Source organism: Callospermophilus lateralis, chromosome 13 (assembly GCF_048772815.1).
Source record: "Callospermophilus lateralis isolate mCalLat2 chromosome 13, mCalLat2.hap1, whole genome shotgun sequence".
Taxonomy (NCBI): Eukaryota; Metazoa; Chordata; class Mammalia; order Rodentia; family Sciuridae; genus Callospermophilus; species Callospermophilus lateralis.
Window position 1 is genome coordinate 80685325 of NC_135317.1, and position 19896 is coordinate 80705220.

Consider the following 19896-nt stretch of genomic DNA (forward strand, 5'->3'; position numbering starts at 1 on the left):
AAACCAGAGTTAGGGCTTGCCCTGCAACTTGTCGATTTTTCTTTTTTTTTTCTTGAGCTTCAATGACCTCTTCTATACAGGGGGGTAATGAGACCTATATCGAGTTGTGAGCAATGAATGAGAATCAGGCGTGTGCACATACTGTGTTTGCTGTCTCAGGTGGGCGAGGGCTGGCAAATCAGAGGCTGTCTTCTGCTACAGGTGAACGAGGCGGTGACAGGGCTTCCTGAGGGCACAGCTCCTACGAATGAATACGAGACACTCACAGCCAAGTTTCACTTTGTGGACCTGGCTGGCTCTGAGAGGCTGAAGCGGACAGGGGCCACGGGTGAGCGGGCCAAGGAGGGCATCTCCATCAACTGTGGCCTGGTAGGTACATGGAGGTCCCCAGCCCCGGCAGCTAGCTCAGCTCTGGCTCAGACCCTCCTAAGGCTCTATGACTCCAATGCTGCACAGGCTTCCTGGGGCTTCTTGCCAGCTATTGGGCAGGGCACACCTAGCTCTATTTCTAGTTCTTGGGGCCTTCACTCTCAGGCCTCACCCCTACCCCAATGCCCAGATTTCACCAATCTATCACATCTGCCTATAAACCCATACAGGGGTCTGTGGGCTGCTAGGGCCAGCAAGGCTGGTACAGATGGCTTGGGACTGTGTTGTGCCTGCCTCTCCCTCCCTGAGTGACTCCTGAGCACAGGGTCTGTCTCCTGCAGCTGGCCTTGGGCAATGTGATCAGCGCCCTGGGGGACCAGAGCAAGAAGGTGGTGCACGTGCCCTACAGGGACTCCAAGCTCACTCGGCTCCTCCAGGACTCTCTGGGGGGCAACAGGTATCTGATGACCAACATCCCTGTGAAGGGGTTGGGGAGGCAGAGAGGTTTTTGGAGAACACCCAGGTGAAGGTTGGATGCATGATGGCCCTGTGGATGAAGAGGCCTTCCCATCCGAGGCTGAAGATTAGGCAGGGACCTCGAAGTGCTCCATGACCTTTGGCCAGTTATGCTCAGACTCAGTTTCCTCATCTGCACAACAGGGAGAGATATTCCTCAGGGAAGTCATTCATCCCAAAGGAAAGAACAGACAGAAAATGCTAGAAAAATGCAGGGGCTATGGCACATCCTTATCACTAATCAGAGGACTCTGGCAATTAGGCACCACCACCTTTCCCACCTGGCTAGCTCCCTTCACTGGGTTACCCTCCGGCAGGGGAAACTTTAGGCCAGGTGGTCCAGAGACCTGCATCCCAGCTCCTGCCCTTCCAAATGCCCAGGTCCTTCAGGCATTAAAGTAGTGGGGCGTCAGGTGGGGGCAGAGCGTCCGCACCCCTCACTCTCACCCTGGCCTGACTGCACCCTCAGCCAGACCATCATGATTGCCTGCGTGAGCCCCTCAGATCGGGACTTCATGGAGACACTCAACACACTCAAATACGCCAACCGGGCCCGCAACATCAAGAACAAGGTGGTGGTGAACCAGGACAAGACGAGCCAGCAGATCAGCGCACTGCGGGCTGAGATCGCTCGCCTGCAGATGGAGTTGATGGAGTATAAGGCGGTGAGCAGGCTCCTGGGCTCTGCCCAGCACTCCTGATGAAGCCGGTGCCCGGCTCTGCACCTGCCCTGTGGTTCCTCAGCATGCCTGCCACCTCCCCATCACCTGCCCTTCCACTCCTTGTGCCTCCTGAGCATTGCTGTGTGCCGGGCCTGGGGCTCAGTGTTAGGAAATTACCCAGGTGACTTCAGCAGCCTGAGCCCTCTAGGCTTTAGAATGCAAAGTCCTTGCATAGATATCCTGCCCAGGGCAGACACTGTCCAGGGTGTTTTTATGTGCACTGAACATGCTGTGTTGGAACAGGTGAGAATGCTGTGCTTCGATAGATAAGTTGACAGTGGAGACCACAGTCACCCACTGTGCTGCAGGGGGACAGGAGAGAAAGTTGGTCTTGCTTGCTGGGTAGTCAGGGAAGGCCCCATAGAGGAGGGCTTTGATATAGATATTGGAGGACAAAGAGGAAGCAAGTAGGCATTCTAGGTAGGAGCAAAAGTAAAGAAAATGGTTGCTTTGAAGGAAGTATGTAATTCCATATAACTCAATAACTGTGCTTGAAGTCACCAACTGGTGGCCATGGCCATGGCCTCAATCTGGCACACGAATGGATTTTGGTTTGACTTGCACATGTTTTAAAAGACTGCTTAGTCATCAACCTTTCTGAAAATCAGGGAGTTTTAGCTTTTCTGGAAAAATTTCAAGTTCTATCTACATATGGCTAAAAGTTCGCTGGAATGCATGGTGGCTGCCTCTTTTAGATCACGTCTCTGAGTTTTTTTTTTTTTTTTTTTGGTGCTGGGGATTGAACCCAGGGCCTTGTGCACCCGAGGCAAGCACTCTACCAACTGAGCTATATCCCCAGCCACGTCTCTGAGTTTTAACTCCAGTCTCCACAACTCCTTGTTACCTTATACCCAAATTGAGTCCCTCAGTTATGACAACTGCCTGGCCCGGGTAGGGTTTTGTCCCCTGGAGTAGCATTTGTGGAGGTAGAAACATGAGTGGCAGAAAGGTAGGTCAAGCTAAGACAGTGGGAGGCCTTGAATGGCTGGTTCTAGAATTTGGATATTTGGGGTTTTGAGCATTGGGAGATGGGAGCTGTATTTTAGGAAACCAGGGGTAGGGGACCCTGCAGTGCTGCCATGTCCTACAAAAGGCCAGGGGACCTGGCGGAGAGAAGAGCATTGTTGCCACTTCCCTGTGAGATTTGGTACCTGACTGCTCCCTGCCTGTGCCCTTTCCCAGGGCAAGCGGGTGATTGGGGAGGATGGAGCCGAGGGCTATAGTGACCTGTTCCGGGAGAATGCCATGCTGCAGAAGGAGAACGGGGCACTGCGGCTGCGGGTGAAGGCCATGCAGGAAGCCATTGATGCCATCAACAGCCGTGTCACCCATCTCATGAGCCAGGAGGCCAACCTGCTTCTGGCCAAAGCTGGTAAGGCAGGGTGCACTCAGGCCAGCTGGAGCACCAATGTGGTGGACCCTTCCCTCTCCATTCCCATCCCAGGATGTTAGGCAGAGCAGGCCGGCCAGCCAGTGCACAGGTCGATCCATTCACACACTTTTTAACCACTTTTAAAACAATTCTGTACAATAAAGTAATACGTGTACACATCCTTCTTAAACAGGCAAGTGTTGTATCAGTATATGAAGCTAAAGGTTAAAGTGCCCTCACCAACCTCTCTGAGATTCCACCATGTCCTTTCTGCTTCTCTGAAGGAACCTTCTGGAGCAACTTAGTATATATTTTCCCACACCTTTCTCAGCATCTGTTTCAAGTATAAGTATGTTTGAATATATTCATGTGTGTATGAATATATACTTCTATATTGGAGATCATTTATATTATTCTTATGACTTTCCCTTTTCATTTAGCATTTTGTTTTATAAATCTCTATATATTAAAACCAGCCTAATTTTTTAAAAACTACTACGTGGTTTTCTGTAGGTGATGATGAATCATTTGTAACAAACAGCCCTTTTCTGATGGGCATTTAGCTGGTTTCCACTTTCTGCCTCTTACAACAGTGCTTCCTGTCTGTGCACGTGTACACGTGGCTAGAGATTCCTTTATGGAGAAGGTCCATGTGCACTCCCTATTGGAAGCACAGATACAAGGTCACTGGTCTTAGAGGGGAAGGTCCTTGCTGACACTCACCTTCTTTATTGCATGTCCCTTCTGCCTTCCGCCCTCCAGGTGACGGCAACGAGGCCATCGGTGCTCTGATCCAGAACTATATCCGGGAAATTGAGGAGCTACGGTGAGTGAGCCCCTGAAGGTGTGAGCAGGCAGGAGGCCTTGGCCAGACCAAGATCAGGGTGATGACATCTCACCTGGCCCCACCGCCTTGCTCTTTCCATGCAGGACAAAGCTCCTGGAGAGTGAGGCCATGAATGAGTCCCTCCGCCGCAGCCTCTCAAGGGCTTCGGCTCGGAGCCCCTATTCCCTGGGAGCATCCCCAGCCGGTCCGGCCTTTGGGGCCAGCCCAGCCAGCTCCATGGAGGATGCCTCTGAGGTGATCCGCAGGGCCAAGCAGGACCTGGAGCGACTGAAGAAGAAGGAGGTCAGGCAGCGGAGGAAGAGGTAAGCAAAGGCTGCCTCCTCCCTGAGAGCCCTGAGGTGGGAAATTGCAAATGGACCCTTCCAGAAGAACATGGACCCCCCTGTGTTCAGGAGGGACCACCACTGCCCCACTACACCCCATCCCCAGGAGCTCCCCCATTATTGTGTAGGAATTCATGGAGCAAATTTGCTCTGCCTTTTGGGCAGAGACCCCGCCGCCACCACCTCCAATGCTGTACTTCCCCCCCCCCCACCCCACAAGGCTAATTCTGGGCAGGACAAAAAAGAGCAACTGGGTTTTTAGGAGAGCAGGAAGTCAGCCCTATCCCTGTGCCTCCTGGCTGGAAGCTTTCCTTATCCCACCCTCCACCCTCCTCGCCTGCATGCTCAAGCCAGGGTTAGTCCCCCTAATCTGGGCTCCCCTTCACTCCACAAGCAGTCCAGAGAAGGAAGCCTTCAAAAAGAGGGCAAAACTCCAACAGGAAAACAGTGAGGAGACAGACGAGAATGAGGCTGAGGAGGTGAGGACCCCCACCCCCACCCCTCCTGGTCACATGTTTACTCCTGTGTCCCTGCTGGGGTTGGGGGTCCCCATCAGCACCTTCCAAAGGGTGGAGTGGGGTGAGTGCCCTTCATCGATCCTTGCACTTCCTATTAGCTCTGGCTGGTTGCCATGGTGACCTGCATCACTCAGGCCTCCTCCTCATCCCAGAGGAGGCTGGATGGAGGCTCCTCCAGAGAGGCTGTGCCCAGGCTACTGGGGGAGGGGGTAGTCTTCCCAAGGGAGGGTGTGGCCGACCCCAGCCCTCCTGACACAGCTGAGGTATTGGATCTGGCCTGGCCTCAGCTTCTGGGCTCCCCTCCTGGAGGCCAGGCACAGCCCTAATTGCGCCTGGTGCCCAGGAGGAGGAAGATCGAGACGAGAGTGGCTGTGAGGAGGAGGAAGGGCGTGAGGATGAAGACGAGGACTCGGGCAGCGAGGAGAGCCTGGTGGACTCAGACTCAGACCCCGAGGAGAAGGGTGCGGGGGGCCCGGGCTGGGGGACACGAGACACTGTGGCCAGTGCCCAGGGTGGGGCTTCCTGTCAGCAATGGGCCCAGAGAAGGTTCAGATGCCCCTGGGGTGGGATCGGGCTTGCTTGAGTTCTCTGAGATAGTCGTTGTCCAAGGCTCAGAACTCCCAGCTGTGAATTCAAGAACAAGAACCGTAATAATAATGATGCAAATACTGAGCGCTTACCATGTGCCAGCCTCTGTGATTAGCTCAGCATTTCACATGCTGGCTTCTTCCAGTCCTCACTGCTACCCCATGCATAGGTGCTATTTTCCCCTGCGTCACCATGGAGCATGCTCAGAGAGGTCCATACTCTCCCCAGTTTGGTCCAGGCAGAGCAGTGCATTGAATGTAAGCCTGGCTAGTGCCAAAGCCCATTCCCCTAAGTGGGGCACCTGCCCCTTTAGCTCTGTCTTGCTGCCATTTCTGGCCCATGGCTCTGCAAGGTGCATTCAGTCATTTCACCCTCCTCCACCCAAGCAGGGTCCCATGTTTCTATGACAGGTGGATGTTGGCCTCTGGAGCCGAAAGCAGTGGGAAGGATGTCTAGACCCGCTCCCAGCTTTGGAGGCCAGGCGTGCCTTTGGGGGCTGCTCTTTAAATGTGTTACCATATTTGGCAGCACTGTGCCCTCTTTGGATTTACCATTTCACCTTCCTCTGGTCATGGCTGACACGAGGAAACACCCCCTCCCTAGACTGCGCTCCCCACCTGGCCCTTACCCTGTTGCCAGTCTGAGCCTGGCTCTGCACCGACCCTGCAGAGGTGAACTTCCAGGCGGACCTGGCTGACCTGACATGTGAGATCGAGATCAAGCAGAAGCTGATTGATGAGCTGGAGAACAGCCAGCGGCGCCTGCAGACGCTCAAGCACCAGTACGAGGAGAAGCTGATCCTGCTGCAGAACAAGATCCGAGACACCCAGCTAGAGCGGGACCGGGTGCTGCAGAACCTCAGTGAGGCCGGAACTCCCCACCCCGCCAACCCCCGCTTTCCCCTGAGCCCCTCCCCTGTCAAAAGCACACCCTACAGCAGCTGGCTTCTTTGGGCCACAGTTGAAAGTTTTATGTCACACCCAGGTCCTCTGCCAAGTTTTAAATTCACCTTTTTAAAACTAACATCTCATATATTAGGATCTTTTAATCCTTTTTATTTCTTCATGTACCTAGGCAGGACACTTCCTGGCCTTTTCTCCGGCATTCAGTTCCTGGCGCCTGTCTATAAGCCACCTTCTGACTTCTGTCTCCTTACTCTCTTCTTCTTCCAGTTCAGTTCATTATTCATGTATTCATTCCTTTGTCTTATTCAGCAAGCCTTTGCTGGATGTGTCTTATGGAGCAGACATTATCCTAGATTCTAGAGATGTTGACGTGAGCAAAACCCCTGCTCTTATGGAATGCACGCTCTAGCTGAGAGAGACAGACGTGAACAAAATAAGTGTGATCTCTAAAATGACAGATGGTCATCAGGGATATTTTAAAACATACAGGAAGGAAGGAAGATGGGGGACACTTGGAACTAGGTTGGTCATGGGAGACTACCTGGGGAAGGTGACTGAGCAGAGGCAGGAAGGAGATGAGGTAGTGCTACAGCCGAACGAGCGATGTTAAGGGCCTTGCAACAGAGTGAACCAAATATGCCAAAGCCCTGAGCAGGTCATGCCCATTGTGGGAAGGAAGTTGCCTTCTACTCTGCAAACGAGGCAGTGTCGAGTTTTGAGAGAAGCACATGATGTGAAATTTAAAAGTATTTTTAAAACTTCACTGTGGCTGTTGTGTAGGAGAACAAAAATGGAGGGTGGAGACCATTTAGAAAATTGTGATAAAGATCCAGAAAAGACGGACAGGAGGTGGTGAGACATGGGAAGATTCTGGATATGTTTTGAAGGTCGAGCCAAAGGCTCTGTCAGTGCTTAGAGTGGGGGACTTGAGGGAGAGGGGAACCAAGGATGCCTCTGAGCTGGAGTGAGAGGTGGAAACTGGGACTTGGTTTTGTACCTGTTCAGTTTGAGATGTCTGTTGGCAGTTCAGGAGGGAGCATCTAGGGAAGGGAACCAATTTAGTCCTTCTGCTCTAGCTCATGTCACTATCTTCTCTTGCTGACTCTTCCCCTTCCCCTTAGTCCCACCTCCTTTCTCTCACAGTTATCATGGGTCAGAACCAAGCACACATGAGTGGACTGCAGCAGGATCAGGGCCTCAGGTCTCAAGATGAGATCTCACATTCCAACAGAAAGTTAGAGCAGGAAGGGGCCTTGGGCATCCATAGCCCCATTCCCTTGTTGCGAGACTTCGTGCCCAGCGTCCCTCAGTGAGACTAGAACTCAAGCGTCCTGCCTCCCCTGTTGATGAGCCCACCTTCAGCGGGAACACACAGAGCTGAGGGCTGCCTCTTGCTGCTCTCAGGCACCATGGAGTGCTACACAGAGGAGAAGGCCAACAAGATCAAGGCGGATTATGAGAAGAGACTGCGGGAGATGAACCGAGACCTGCAGAAACTGCAGGCCGCGCAGAAGGAGCATGCCCGGCTGCTCAAGAACCAATCGCGCTATGAGAGGGAGCTGAAGAAGCTGCAGGCTGAGGTGGCCGAGATGAAGAAGGCCAAGGTAGGGCCAAGGGTATTAGGACTAGGCCTAGATGGGACGGTGCCACACCTTCAAATCTACTTTCCATGTTAAAAATAATCGTTGCTGTCAAGTGCGGATTTTTCCCCCCAACACTTATCACTACCTGGTTTAACCCAGTCCGGGCCACGCACATTGTCCTCTTAGCTAATTGCTTGGTTCAGGATGCAGCAACCTGGATGGTGCAGTGCTTGGGGGAACACACCCAGGCGCCCTGCTCAGTGCTGCCCCCTTTTAGTGGGTAGCAGCACTGCAGTTATTCCTGCCTGCACAGGGCACATACAAGACTCTTATTTGTTGTAACCTTTGCCTTGAATCCCAGTGATAATTATGTTGCTGGCAGGTTTTCTGGGGCCAGGCCCTTCGCTAGTCATACATGCATGCCCTGTGTGGCCCTTAGGAGAACCTTATGAAGCGATTCTATTATTATTCCCACTCTATGGGGAATTGAGGCTCAGAGAAAGCTACAAAGAGTCAGTGCTGGGATGCTGGGAGTCCTCAGCCTCACTAGCTGGTGTGTGTTCAGGTGACACAATACCTCCTCCCACTTTGCTATGGCTCAGAGTCTCTGGGGCCTGGGGTCTTTCCCTGAGGTCCTGGTTTGGGGCTCAAGTCTTATGCCTCCAAGTCTGTCTGGCTCCTGCCTGGAGATCAAAGATCCATGGTCCCTTTATGTCCCCCCCTCTGAACCTTCCTGCCCTGACCCTCAGGCTCTGGTGTCCCCTCCCTCTCCACAGCCCTAGGCTGGATCCCTAGTGAATCCTAGCACTACTGATGGCAGCCCCAACAGCTGGCCTGGGGAGCAGATACACAGGAAAGGGGCGTTCTCCAGTGCGAGGGACCAATAGGACAGGTGTCTACATTTCTAGGAGCCACCAGTAACTGTCCTCACCACTGACTCATTAGTGCTGACCACTATGCAGAGGCAAGTGGCCTAAATGCAGGGATAGCTGGAATAGATTCTTAGAAAAGGCGGACCTCTTGCTGTCATAGATCAGCCACCTCCCCTGCGCAGGCTTTGTCCCCAAGCCTAGGCCACAGGTCCAGGAGCTCCATCAGCCTGACCAGACCAGATTAGAGAAGGCCCTGCCTTGCTGTGCTTAGACCTTTTTGACCTGGGCTGGTCCCCAGGGACCCCACTCTCCTCTTCTACTTCTGTGCATCCACCTTGTGGACAAAATGCTAATGACATTGAAGTGCCCGCAGATTCCCCCAGTCCTGGGCGCCCTCTGGTGGTGCAGAGGGAGGGCCGGGTGGGTCTTTGCATCCTCAGGTGGAGTGGCACACACCCGTGGCCTGGCCTTCGGTAGCAACTCCAGAGCAGTTCTGGGTGTTTTTCTCTTCATCCTCATTCTGTGTCCCTGGGGATTCCTGGCTCATTCCCCTTCAGGCCCAGCCTCTCCCGGCCAGCTCCCATTTCAGCTGGGCCTGATTCTCGAGACCGTCTCGTGAGGAGGGAACATTCTCTTAGGGCTCTGAAGTCTGGAAAAATAACTGATGCCCAGGGCATGTGTGAAAGATAGAAGGATCCACATACATTTATGTGTGTTTCAGTCACGGGATTGCTGAGGCCCAGCTCTGACCACCTGCCTGTGCTTCTATGAGCCCAGGGATAGAAGTGGAAAAGAATGGCTTAGAATCGTCCCAGGGGCACTCCTACAGCCCAGGGGCTCAGGTTTTCTGTTGGAAGGACAGAAAAAGCAGCAGCAAGGATTCTGACCAGATGCCATGAAAGCCAGTGGCTTAGACCCTTCCCACCACCTTCCAGCTGCAGGTCCCAGTGAGTCACAGGACTGCATAGAGTAGGACCTGCAGCTGCAGGGTCCCCTAGGAGAGGACACACTGCCATGTACTTTAGGACTTAAGAGCAAGGCTCTCCCAGGAACTGAGGCCCCTTGCAGCACCGTCGTGTACCTGGGATGCGCTCACCCATTCTGAGACCATCACTTTGGTGTGGCCACCATGGGGCTCCACCACGCATGTGATGTGCTGGATGGACCTTCGTCCAGGAAGACATGTTTCCTCCCCAGGAGCCTCAGCTCGCAGTGTGCTAGAGTTTTTAGGCCCATTGTTAGCTGAGGCTTCGACTTCGTCTTCCCAATCTCAGTCCTTTGGAAGAACACTCATTCTAGACCCCAAAGACCCTGTAACAACAAGCCCACCTCTGCTCTATAGACACCCCTTCAGAGCCTTCCCTGCCAGGGAGAAGCCAACCCTGATAGCGCTGGCTGCCTTGGAATCTCTCCTACCTTCTTATGCCTTTTCCTGTCCTACCTGTCCTCAGGCAGGACAGGTTGGTGACTTTCCTGTGATGTCTGAGGCCTCTGTGGCAGAGCCAGGACCAGCCCCCATGGTGATTCTCCTGCCACCACTACCTGGAAGCTGTGGGAAGTACTGTGCTCATTGCACTCCTGTGTTAGGGGCCCAGAAAGGGCAGGCAGATGATGCAGGTCCCCAGGACAGTGGTCTCCCAACACATTGGGTCATCTCCAGCCATACTAATGGTGATTCTGTGCCTTTGGCTAGACATCGGAGAACTCTGGGTTCCAGGCACTCTATACTTGGTCCCTATCCTTGAACTGTTGTGGTGCCCTGCCTGGGGCTGTAGGAAGACCTCCTGGATTTGTCACTCATCTCCCAGACGCTCATTTCCTTATTTATTGAACAGGAACGGTAATGCTGGTTCTTAGTAAATAATGGTGAATTTTATTGCTGTCATTATGAGCCTGACCCTGGGATCCAGCCCCGACTTTCACAGCTCAGGCTGTCAGATGGAGAGAGGATTACCTGCCTCCAGCAACCTTGGCTGACCTAGAATGGTCCAGGATGGTGGCTTTGGGCAGGGGACAAGTTGCACCTTGCAGATTGGGAGTCCCTGCACTGCGAGGCTGGCTGTAAGGCCACTCCTTCTAGCAGGTTGCCCGGGTTGTACCAACCTCCATGGAGGGTTTAGGGGGCAGACCCTCGCCCCAGACCCTTGAACACTGAGCTGGTACTGTGTGACAGGCTGTCACCTCTACTCAACATCCTCGGAGCCAGCCACTCCCTGGAGCACGTGGGCCACTCCTTTCCAAGCCCCACCTTCACCACTGCCTCTGCCCTGCCTGAACCAGGTGGCCCTGATGAAGCAGATGCGGGAGGAGCAGCAGCGCCGCCGGCTGGTGGAGACCAAGAGGAACCGGGAGATCGCTCAGCTCAAGAAGGAGCAGCGTCGGCAGGAGGTGAGAGACCCTGGAGACTCCAGGAGACTTTGGCCTCAACTCCCAGCTTCCCTGTGCACCTGGCCACCCCTCCCAGTCAAGCAGGCTCCAATTCCTGCTGCCCTAAGCCGTAACAGTCATGCTTGAAGTAGAACACAGCCTGTCAGAAGGCAGGACCACCATGGGCCTCTAGCCTGGCCCCACGTATTCCAAGGGAAGGCTTGAGCCCCAGAGAGGGTCAGGAACTTGCTCAGGGTCACCAGCAAACCAGAAACATGCAGCAGAGAAGTCCAGCAAGGCTGAGCTCCCTAATCCCAGATTCCTCCCCCAGAGTGGGAGATGAGGCCAAGGGGTCTTTAGTTCAACCTACAGCGAAGGGAACTCTACTCTGGGGATCATTTTATCAACATTTTTGCTGCATGAGATTCACCCAACGTGAGAAAAATCCAGGCTTCTGGCTGCAGATCTGGCCAGCTCATCCCCAGCCCAGTCTGGGCAGAAAGGGTCTCTGTGTCTGAGCGTGGACCCTGCCCCTCCTCTCTGACCCACAGTTTCAAATCCGGGCCTTGGAATCCCAGAAGCGGCAGCAGGAAATGGTCCTGAGGAGGAAAACCCAGGAGGTAGGTGCTCTTGGACTGGCCCAGCACAAGGTCCTGTCCTTGCTACATGGCCCTCGTGTTGCTCTCCTTTGGGGAGAAAGAGGGGAGCCAGCCTGCCTGTGGCCCTGTGTCTCCCTGCTCCATTCAGCAAACACAATCAATCAGGCGGAATTGTCAGGCAGCGCTTTCTCAATGGGAGGGCTGAGTCTAGAGGGCAGGCTGCAGGCTCTCCCAAATACTTGAGCCGACCGCTTAAAAAAGAAAGAAAGGGGAAAAAAGTGGCAGATCTTATGTTCATTTCGCATCAGGCAGCCCTCTTGGCCCTTCTGTGACCCTGGGCTAACACAGAGTGGTCTCTACCCCCATGCTGTGTAGCTCTAGTTCACCCTGCTCACTGGGCCCCCCTTTCTTGCCTCCAGGTTTCTGCATTGAGGCGCCTGGCCAAACCCATGTCGGAGCGGGTGGCAGGGCGTGCAGGGCTGAAGCCACCCATGCTGGACTCGGGAGCAGAGGTGTCGGCCAGCACCACCTCATCTGAGGCCGAGTCGGGGGCCCGCTCTGTCTCCAGCATTGTGCGCCAGTGGAACCGCAAGATCAACCACTTCCTGGGTGACCATCCTGCCAACACCGTCAATGGTACCCGCCCGGCCAGGTGAGGTGGACTGGTGATGCCCTGCCCAGAGGTGGAAATACAGGGGTAGGATCAGAGTGAGGGCAGTGCTCTAGTCCCCAGGGCTGTCAGCTGCTGATGGGGGCTCAGTGGAGCTGCGGAGGTTAAGAGGAGTCACACCCAATCCCCTGTTGCCTCTGCCTCCCAGAAAGAAGTTCCAGAAGAAGGGGGCCAGCCAGAGCTTCAGTAAGGCTGCAAGACTCAAGTGGCAGTCCCTGGAACGGAGGATCATTGATATTGTCATGCAGAGAATGACCATTGTCAACCTGGAAGCTGACATGGAGAGGCTCATCAAGGTGGGCCTGCCTCCCGCCTCCTGCCCTTCCCACTCTGCACTTATCCCCTGTCACCCTGATGTCTCTGGCTCCTCAGACCTTTCCCAGCCCCCTCTCTCTGCTCCTGGTGCCTGCTCTGGAATCCAGAGGTGCTAGGACCCCTCATGGGCTGGAGACCTGGGGTGGGAGCTGTGGGCAGGACAGGGCAGACCCCTGAGACCCTGATGGTCCTCCATCATCATCCCCCCAGAAAAGGGAGGAGCTGTTCCTCCTGCAGGAGGCGCTGCGGAGGAAACGTGAGCGGCTGCAGGCGGAGAGCCCGGAGGAGGAGAAGGGGCTGCAGGAGCTGGCCGAGGAGATTGAGGTGCTGGCAGCCAACATCGACTACATCAATGACAGCATCACCGACTGCCAGGCCACCATCATGCAGCTGGAGGAGACCAAGGTAGCTATAGGACGGGATTGGCTGGGGGAAGAGGTGGGAGAGATGGGTGGGCAGGGGCAGCCCCAGCTGATGAGGGTCTCTGTCTCCTGGTCCCAGGAGGAGCTGGACTCCACGGATACCTCGGTGGTCATCAGCTCCTGCTCCCTGGCCGAAGCCCGCCTCCTGCTGGACAACTTCCTCAAGGCGTCCATTGACAAGGTGAGTCTGCTGCTGACCTGTTCAGGGGTCCTGGCAGGCACAGGCGCCACCGTGACATAACCTAGTAGTGCAGCCCACAGGCCTGACTCCTCCTCATTTGCGTCACTCACAGGCCAAGGCAAGCCTCCTGGCCTCCCAGCCTAGGATTCTGCAGCTATAAAACTGGGGTGATGACAATACCAGGCTTGTAGCTTGTTTCATGCCTTTAACAAGACAATGCCTGTATAGGGCCTGGCATGGCACCTGGCATGCAGCAGGGCCCCAATTAAAGGTGACCCTGGGTGTCTGGCCCAGGCCCATCCACAGCAAAGCTGGGCTTGAGTGTGTTGGAGGTAGAGGGAGAAGTGTGTGTACATTGGGGTGGAGAAGCAGGAGCCAGACAGACAGACCACATTCTGCCCAGCAGGGTTTATCCCAGAACATTAGGCATCCCTTGGGGTTTCTGGGCTCCTCTCTTCTCTTCCCTCTTGGGATTTGAATCTTGGGAACAGACACCACCTGGTGTACATGCAGTATGACTCAGAAGAGGGCGGGAGACTTTGCCCTCCGTGACTCCTCACCCTATCCCCAGTGACTCCTCTTGGCTCTGCTTTGTGTCTAGGGGACTGCTTGAGTGTGCTAGGGCTGCTGTAACAAAGTGCCACAAACTGGGAGGCTTAAGCAGCAGTGATTTAATGTCTTCCAGTTTTGTCGGCTAGGAGGTTCAAAGTCAAAGTGAAGCCTCTTCTCTGTGATTATAGATAGCAGTCTTCTCCTCCCTGTGTTTTCAGTCTTCCCTGTTTATATCTGCAATCATTCTCTCTCTCTCTCTTTGTGTGTGTGTGTGTGTGTGTGTGTGTGTGTGTGCGCGCGCGCACGCGGACATTTTCTACTGGGGACTGAACCCAGGGGTGCTCTACCACTGAGACGCATCCCCAGACTTTTTTCTTTTCATTTTTAAAATAGTTTTTAGATGTTGATGGACCTTTATTTTATTCATTTATTGATATGTGGTGCTGAGAATCGAACCCAGTGCCTCACACATGTTAGGCAAGCGCTCTACCACTGAGCCACAACCCCAGCCCATCCCCAGCCCTTTTTATTTTTTATTTTGATAAATTCAGGGTCCCACTGAATTGTCCAAGCTGGTCTTGGACTTGCAATCCTCCTGACTCAGCCTATCGAGTAGCTGAGATTACAGGCATACCCCACTGCACCTAGCTCCCCTAATCTCTTTTTAAAAGGAGACCAGTCCCTTTGGATTAGGGCCCACCCTATGTTCTCATATTACGCTGTCTACCTCTTTAAAGGCCTTGTCTCCAAACATATTCTGAAGTAATGAGGGGACTTCTGCCTGTGAATTTGGGGGGACACAAGTTAGCTCATAACAGGGTGTATCCTAAGGTGACCTCCACCAAGCTGTGTACATGGGTGCTAAGGGTCGGGGCATCCCCCAAAGCCAGGATGGCTAATTCCAGGCCTTGCTTCCCGCCATCAGGGGCTGCAAGTGGCACAGAAGGAGGCCCAGATCCGGCTGCTGGAGGGACGGCTGAAGCAGACAGACATGGCAGGCTCCTCCCAGAACCACCTGCTCCTGGATGCCCTGCGTGAGAAGGCCGAGGCGCACCCCGAACTGCAGGCCCTCATCTACAATGTACAGCAGGGTGTGTATAGGTGGGCTTTACCTCTGGGGAGGCCCTCGCTTCCCCAGAATTCCCCCAGAAGCCCTGGTCTTATCCCCGCGGGAGAGATTCAGGAGGAAGGGAGGCCCTCCTTCCTTTCCCCTCCTTCCCCACACTGATGGGGTCTCTCCACCCTCCCTTCCTCCCACAGAGAATGGCTATGCCAGCACAGACGAGGAAGTCTCAGAATTCTCTGAGGGGAGGTGAGTTTCCCACCTGGGAGAGAGAGCCCAGCACACCTGGGGCTCAGAGAAGGAGTTGCCCAGGGTCCCAGGGCTAAGCCTGAGTTTGGGGGCTCTTTGAGACCTACAGGTCTAAGTCCCAGAGAGCCAAGAGAATAGGATATTAGGATCCTAAACTCTCTGCTTCTTCCTCAGCTTCTCCCAGTCATTCACCATGAAAGGCTCCACCAGCCATGATGATTTCAAGTTCAAGGTGAGCCCCACTGGAAGTCATGCAGTAGGTACATTAGGGCCAGCCTCCCATAGCCTGGACCCTATCTTACTATGACTTTGGCTCACCCTGTCCATGTCCTAATATTGCCCCCAGCTGGAATAGAGGTGCCAAGAAGAATCTAGCCTAGAATTGGGGTATGTCTAGTCCATCCTTTTTGAGATAGGTGGAAGGTAGAAAAAGTGACCAGAGCCACAGCTGTCCTGTTTCCATTCTGCCTAGTGACATCACCACGTCCAGAGGCCCCATTTTCAAAAACTTCTCCCTTCCTCACCAAGAGCCTCACCATGGTCTGAGCCAAATCCTAACCCTAGATGTCTAGTTATTTTACCTGCAGATGGTTGATTCAACAGTGTAGGAATCAACAGTGAGGGAGTCTACCTAACATCAGGTATCAGTTGTTAGACTGAAACAAGACCCAAGACTTTTAAAGAAAAAAGGGAAAAAAAATAACAGACAAGAAACTGTGAATTTTATGCATATTTTGGGGGTAAAGTGATAAGCTGGTATCCAGCAGGAAGTCAGTCTGGGCATTCTGTGGTTTGTATAGTTTAATAAAGAGCAACAAAACAATTTCAGTTGCCCTGGATTCTCCAGACACCTGGAGAGTTTAGCTGTGGAACACAGAAGACGGTATCTGAGTGACGTCTGTCTGGGTCCTTCCATCGGCTCTTAGGCCAAAGCTGCACCATTTCCACGCTAAGGATTTCCCCCAACTTCCCTTTCCTGTGCCATCCTGTTTGGGCAAATTGGTCCATCCGATTCTTTCCTTCCTAGGGAGAGCCCAAGCTGTCTGCCCAAATGAAGGCTGTGTCAGCTGAGTGCCTGGGGCCCCCACTGGACATCTCCACCAAGAACATCACCAAGTCCTTGGCCTCCCTTGTTGAGATCAAAGAAGATGGGGTGGGCTTCTCCATCCGTGATCCCTACTATCGAGACAAGGTCTCGCGCACTGTCAGCCTGCCCACCCGGGGCAGTACTTTGTAAGGAGGGGAGCCAGGGATGTGGGTCAGGGTGGGCAGGGAGTTGGGTCTGGGCCTGACTGGACCCTCTGTTCCAGCCCCCGGCAGTCTCGAGGCACAGAGACGTCCCCTCTGACCCGGAGGAAGTCCTATGACCGGGGGCAGCCCATCAGGTGAGAACCCCTTCTAGAATCAGCTCCAGATTCACTGCCAGTCTAGTGGTTGGGTGTGTGAATGGCTGTGGAATTCCACTCTGTAGATTATCATGTGTGCTTTCCAATCTGGGCTGGCTGGACTGAGTCATTCAGCTTCACCCATGGTCCCCGTATCCCATCAGGTGTGGGCTTGGGATATGTCATCTCCATAAGGCACCTGGGTAGCCAAGCCAAATAGTTAAAATGCGTGCTGATGTGCACTCAACATAGGTGGCTTTGTAGTAGCTTAGATTTGTCATGGTCCTGATTTGCTTCAGCCCTGTTTCATGACTCTGGGTCCTTGGGAGCTTTGACTCTTTTTTTTTCCCCAATATTTTGCCTTTATTTTTTTCCAATATTTTACCTTTATTGTTTATTTAGTGTTTTTTTCCCAATATTTTACTTTTATTGTTTATTTAGTGTTTGTTTGTTTGTTTTAATGTGGTGCTGGGAATTGAACCCAGTGCCTCATGCATGCTGGGCAAGTGTTCTACCACTGAGCCACAACCCCAGGCCTGAGCTTTGACTCTTTTTAAGACCTCCTGTTATGAGAGGAGTCTAGAAATTAAAAGAAAAACCAGAGAGCTACAGACCAGCAGAGGAGCCTCCAGCTGCTCAGATGCACATGGGCCACGCCCTCTAGAGCTTCTGAGATTTCAGAAAGACTATTGGGGTCTTCTGTTTGCATACTTCTTTTCAGAAGTTTGGTGGCCTTCCCCAGGTCACATGACTAAATAGTGGGAAAGCTGGCTCACCTTGACCTTTTGCTATCTGTTTTGGTGGGAGGCAGAAGGGGGACCTACTCAAGGTCCCAGCTTTCCCTTCTCCAAAGCCTTTGCAGAAGCCCCCGTCAGGGACTTGCAAAGTGGCCTTGGTAGGGAATGGTCTGTGCACTTGAGGCTTCACAACCTGTCACTTTATCTCTGAACTGAGAGAACATTTTTAAGGGCAGTCAGGATTTAGGGGAAAGTCACGATGGCTCTCCAAAGAGCCCTGTTTCATGGCCGTGGGTCCTTGGGAAAAGATCCAGGCAGAACCCAATGACAATTTCCCAAGAAGAGGGATCCTGGGGTTCTGGAATGGGCTGTGCAATGACGTCCTGGTCTCCCTTGGATGGTCAGCTGCCATCATTCATGGTGTTTATTATGTCCTGTGAAGTCGAAGTGAGCGCTGTGTGAGTAAGGAGCCACTGGTCCCCAGGGAGATGGAGGGTACGGTTTCTGCGAGCCTCTGCTCATGACATTTTCGGTGGCCAAGCAGCACATTACCTTATTCTACGTGTGTTTCTACTTCAAGACACCTTAGTTAATATACCTTGCTGACAATTAGCATTGCGCTCACAAGCACAGCACCCACAGATTTTTAAACCATGAGGCACTTCCCAGCCTGCTTACAGCTTAGGAATATCAGACAGCACTTTGGTACTATGCTTGGGGACCATTTTAAAAATTGAAATCATCATCAAAATACACAAAAATGTTTAAAAAAAAATTCCATGGATCTAAATAGAAGATGAACGGGACACTTGTTCCAGTGTCAGAGCTGAAACAAGCTCAGCTGGGAACATGAATCTTTAAGTGACAAATTTTCTCACTGCACTGAAAGTCCCAGGATAATGGATTTTGAAGAGTAGTACCTAGGAACCTGGGTAGGGACTAAGCTCTGAGACAAGGTGGAAACCCAGCTCTGGGGGTGGCCTGTGGGCAGGGGTGGTCACTCACAGTTGCCGCTCTCTGTCCCTGCTCACCAGGTCCACAGATGTGGGATTCACGCCTCCATCTTCCCCTCCCACCCGGCCCCGCAATGACCGCAACGTCTTCTCTCGTCTCACCAGTAATCAGAGCCAGGGGTCAGCACTGGACAAGTAAGAGCAGGGCTCAGGGGCAAGACAGGGAGGGCACAGAGGAGGAGCAGGGAGCCTGAGGGCTGGGCCTTGCTGGAGACAGGCAGAAAGAGCCGGGCAGACCCCATGCCTAAGGTTTGGGCCTCTCTGAGCCAGGAGGCCCTGACACTCCCCATCCTTTCTGTACTGACTATAGGCCCTTCCCTTCCCCGAGCATGCTGGACCTCAGGAGAGGGCAGGAAGGAAGCCACTGGGATGGGGGCTGGGGCAGTGAGGAGGGGCTGGCCGTGTGGGGCTGGCACACCAGAGGGCTCCCCAGAACTGCCCTTTCCATCTGCCTCAGCTGATTCTTTGCTTTTCTCTGAAGTCCCTTCCTTCAGCTTCAACCAGTACCCTAACTGACCGCAGACACGACCTTGAGTTACCTTCACAAGAAGGGCTCGGCTCACGCGTCCTCACAGCTCCTATTGTAGCACTAATTGCTCGTAGTGTAATGTGTGTTAACCGCAATCCCTGCATCCAGAAGGCGCTCACCTTGCTTTACTGCTGGCTCTCCCATCCGTGATTCATTGGAACTGTCAATCAGCCCCGAGAACCGTCTTCCCTGTTTCATGTAGGAGGAAGGGGGCCCAGTCCTAGAAAGTGACTAAATGGGGTCCAAGCTGGAACTTTTAATTCTCACCAGCCTGGCACCCCTAACAGGGAGAGCCCCATTGTCCCTGTGTTCCTCTCTAGGCTCCCTAAAAGCTTCTCTACTGCAAGGGACAATGATATCATGTCTCTCAGGGGACCCCACGTTAGAAAATGCTTATCCTCGATCGTGATGTCGACCCTGTCCCGCTCCCTGCAGAAACACTCCTTCCTGGGCCAAAATGCTGCTCCCTGAGTGCTGACTCTGGGGTTCAGACTTAGTACCCCCGTGCACCTTCCTTCCCCAAACCTGCCTCAGCTTGGGCTACTGTTGTGGGAGTTGCTGGCCCTCCCCCATCAGGAGCACCCCTCCTATGTGCCATTATGGCCATCTGGACTGGCCCTGTTTTGCAAGAGCTGGGATGGGACGCTGACCCTCCTGGTGTGGTGGTCTTTTGGGGGCCTTGGTTCAATCCAGTGGTTCCAGTCTTGGGATCCGTGTGTGATATAAAGCCGTCCTCTCGGCATGGTCCCACTTGGCTCCCTGGGGACAGTGGGCTTTGTAAATGTGAGTGAGTCCTGAGGAGTTGCTGGAAGAAGCTAGCTCCAAGGAAGGGTGGGAGCAACCATGGCTTCCTCTGGCCCTGGTGGGTACAGGATCACGGAGGTGGGACAGGTGTCCCCAGCTTGTGCAGTGAGGCAGCCAGAGAGTTTGGAACCAGCGAAGAGCCGGGAACCACTTCCCCAAGTGGGAAACTGGCCTCCCGTCTCCTGTGGCCCCCCCTCACTCCCACCCGGCAAGCTGAGGGACTCTCTGGTGGCCCGCTCCTGGGGGAGCCTCGGCTCCCAGGCCAGCCTATCCCTGCCTCCTTCCCTGCTCTCCCTGAAGGCCCTCCTCCTCTGCCTCTCTCACCCCCTCCAAGAGAATAACCGCCCCCTGACCTTCCTGCCGCTGCTGCCGCCACCTCTGCCATTCCTGTGTGT

General features: G+C 53.7%; 1 protein-coding gene across 1 annotated transcript in view; it reads left to right on the forward strand.

Moving 5' to 3' along the window:
• Positions 1 to 19896, forward strand: part of Kif21b (kinesin family member 21B) — a 43624-nt gene that overhangs the window by 16241 nt on the left and 7487 nt on the right. Inside the window, exons 6-27 of the mRNA XM_076872818.1 lie at positions 202 to 369; positions 711 to 826; positions 1355 to 1550; positions 2790 to 2979; positions 3742 to 3805; positions 3910 to 4128; positions 4547 to 4628; positions 5011 to 5128; positions 5925 to 6116; positions 7565 to 7764; positions 10896 to 11003; positions 11534 to 11602; positions 12001 to 12233; positions 12400 to 12547; positions 12777 to 12971; positions 13068 to 13169; positions 14647 to 14812; positions 14982 to 15033; positions 15208 to 15265; positions 16061 to 16266; positions 16344 to 16418; positions 18190 to 18303. Coding sequence (XP_076728933.1) covers positions 202 to 369; positions 711 to 826; positions 1355 to 1550; positions 2790 to 2979; positions 3742 to 3805; positions 3910 to 4128; positions 4547 to 4628; positions 5011 to 5128; positions 5925 to 6116; positions 7565 to 7764; positions 10896 to 11003; positions 11534 to 11602; positions 12001 to 12233; positions 12400 to 12547; positions 12777 to 12971; positions 13068 to 13169; positions 14647 to 14812; positions 14982 to 15033; positions 15208 to 15265; positions 16061 to 16266; positions 16344 to 16418; positions 18190 to 18303 — 3071 coding nt within the window. The remainder of the gene's footprint in view (positions 1 to 201; positions 370 to 710; positions 827 to 1354; positions 1551 to 2789; positions 2980 to 3741; positions 3806 to 3909; positions 4129 to 4546; positions 4629 to 5010; positions 5129 to 5924; positions 6117 to 7564; positions 7765 to 10895; positions 11004 to 11533; positions 11603 to 12000; positions 12234 to 12399; positions 12548 to 12776; positions 12972 to 13067; positions 13170 to 14646; positions 14813 to 14981; positions 15034 to 15207; positions 15266 to 16060; positions 16267 to 16343; positions 16419 to 18189; positions 18304 to 19896) is intronic.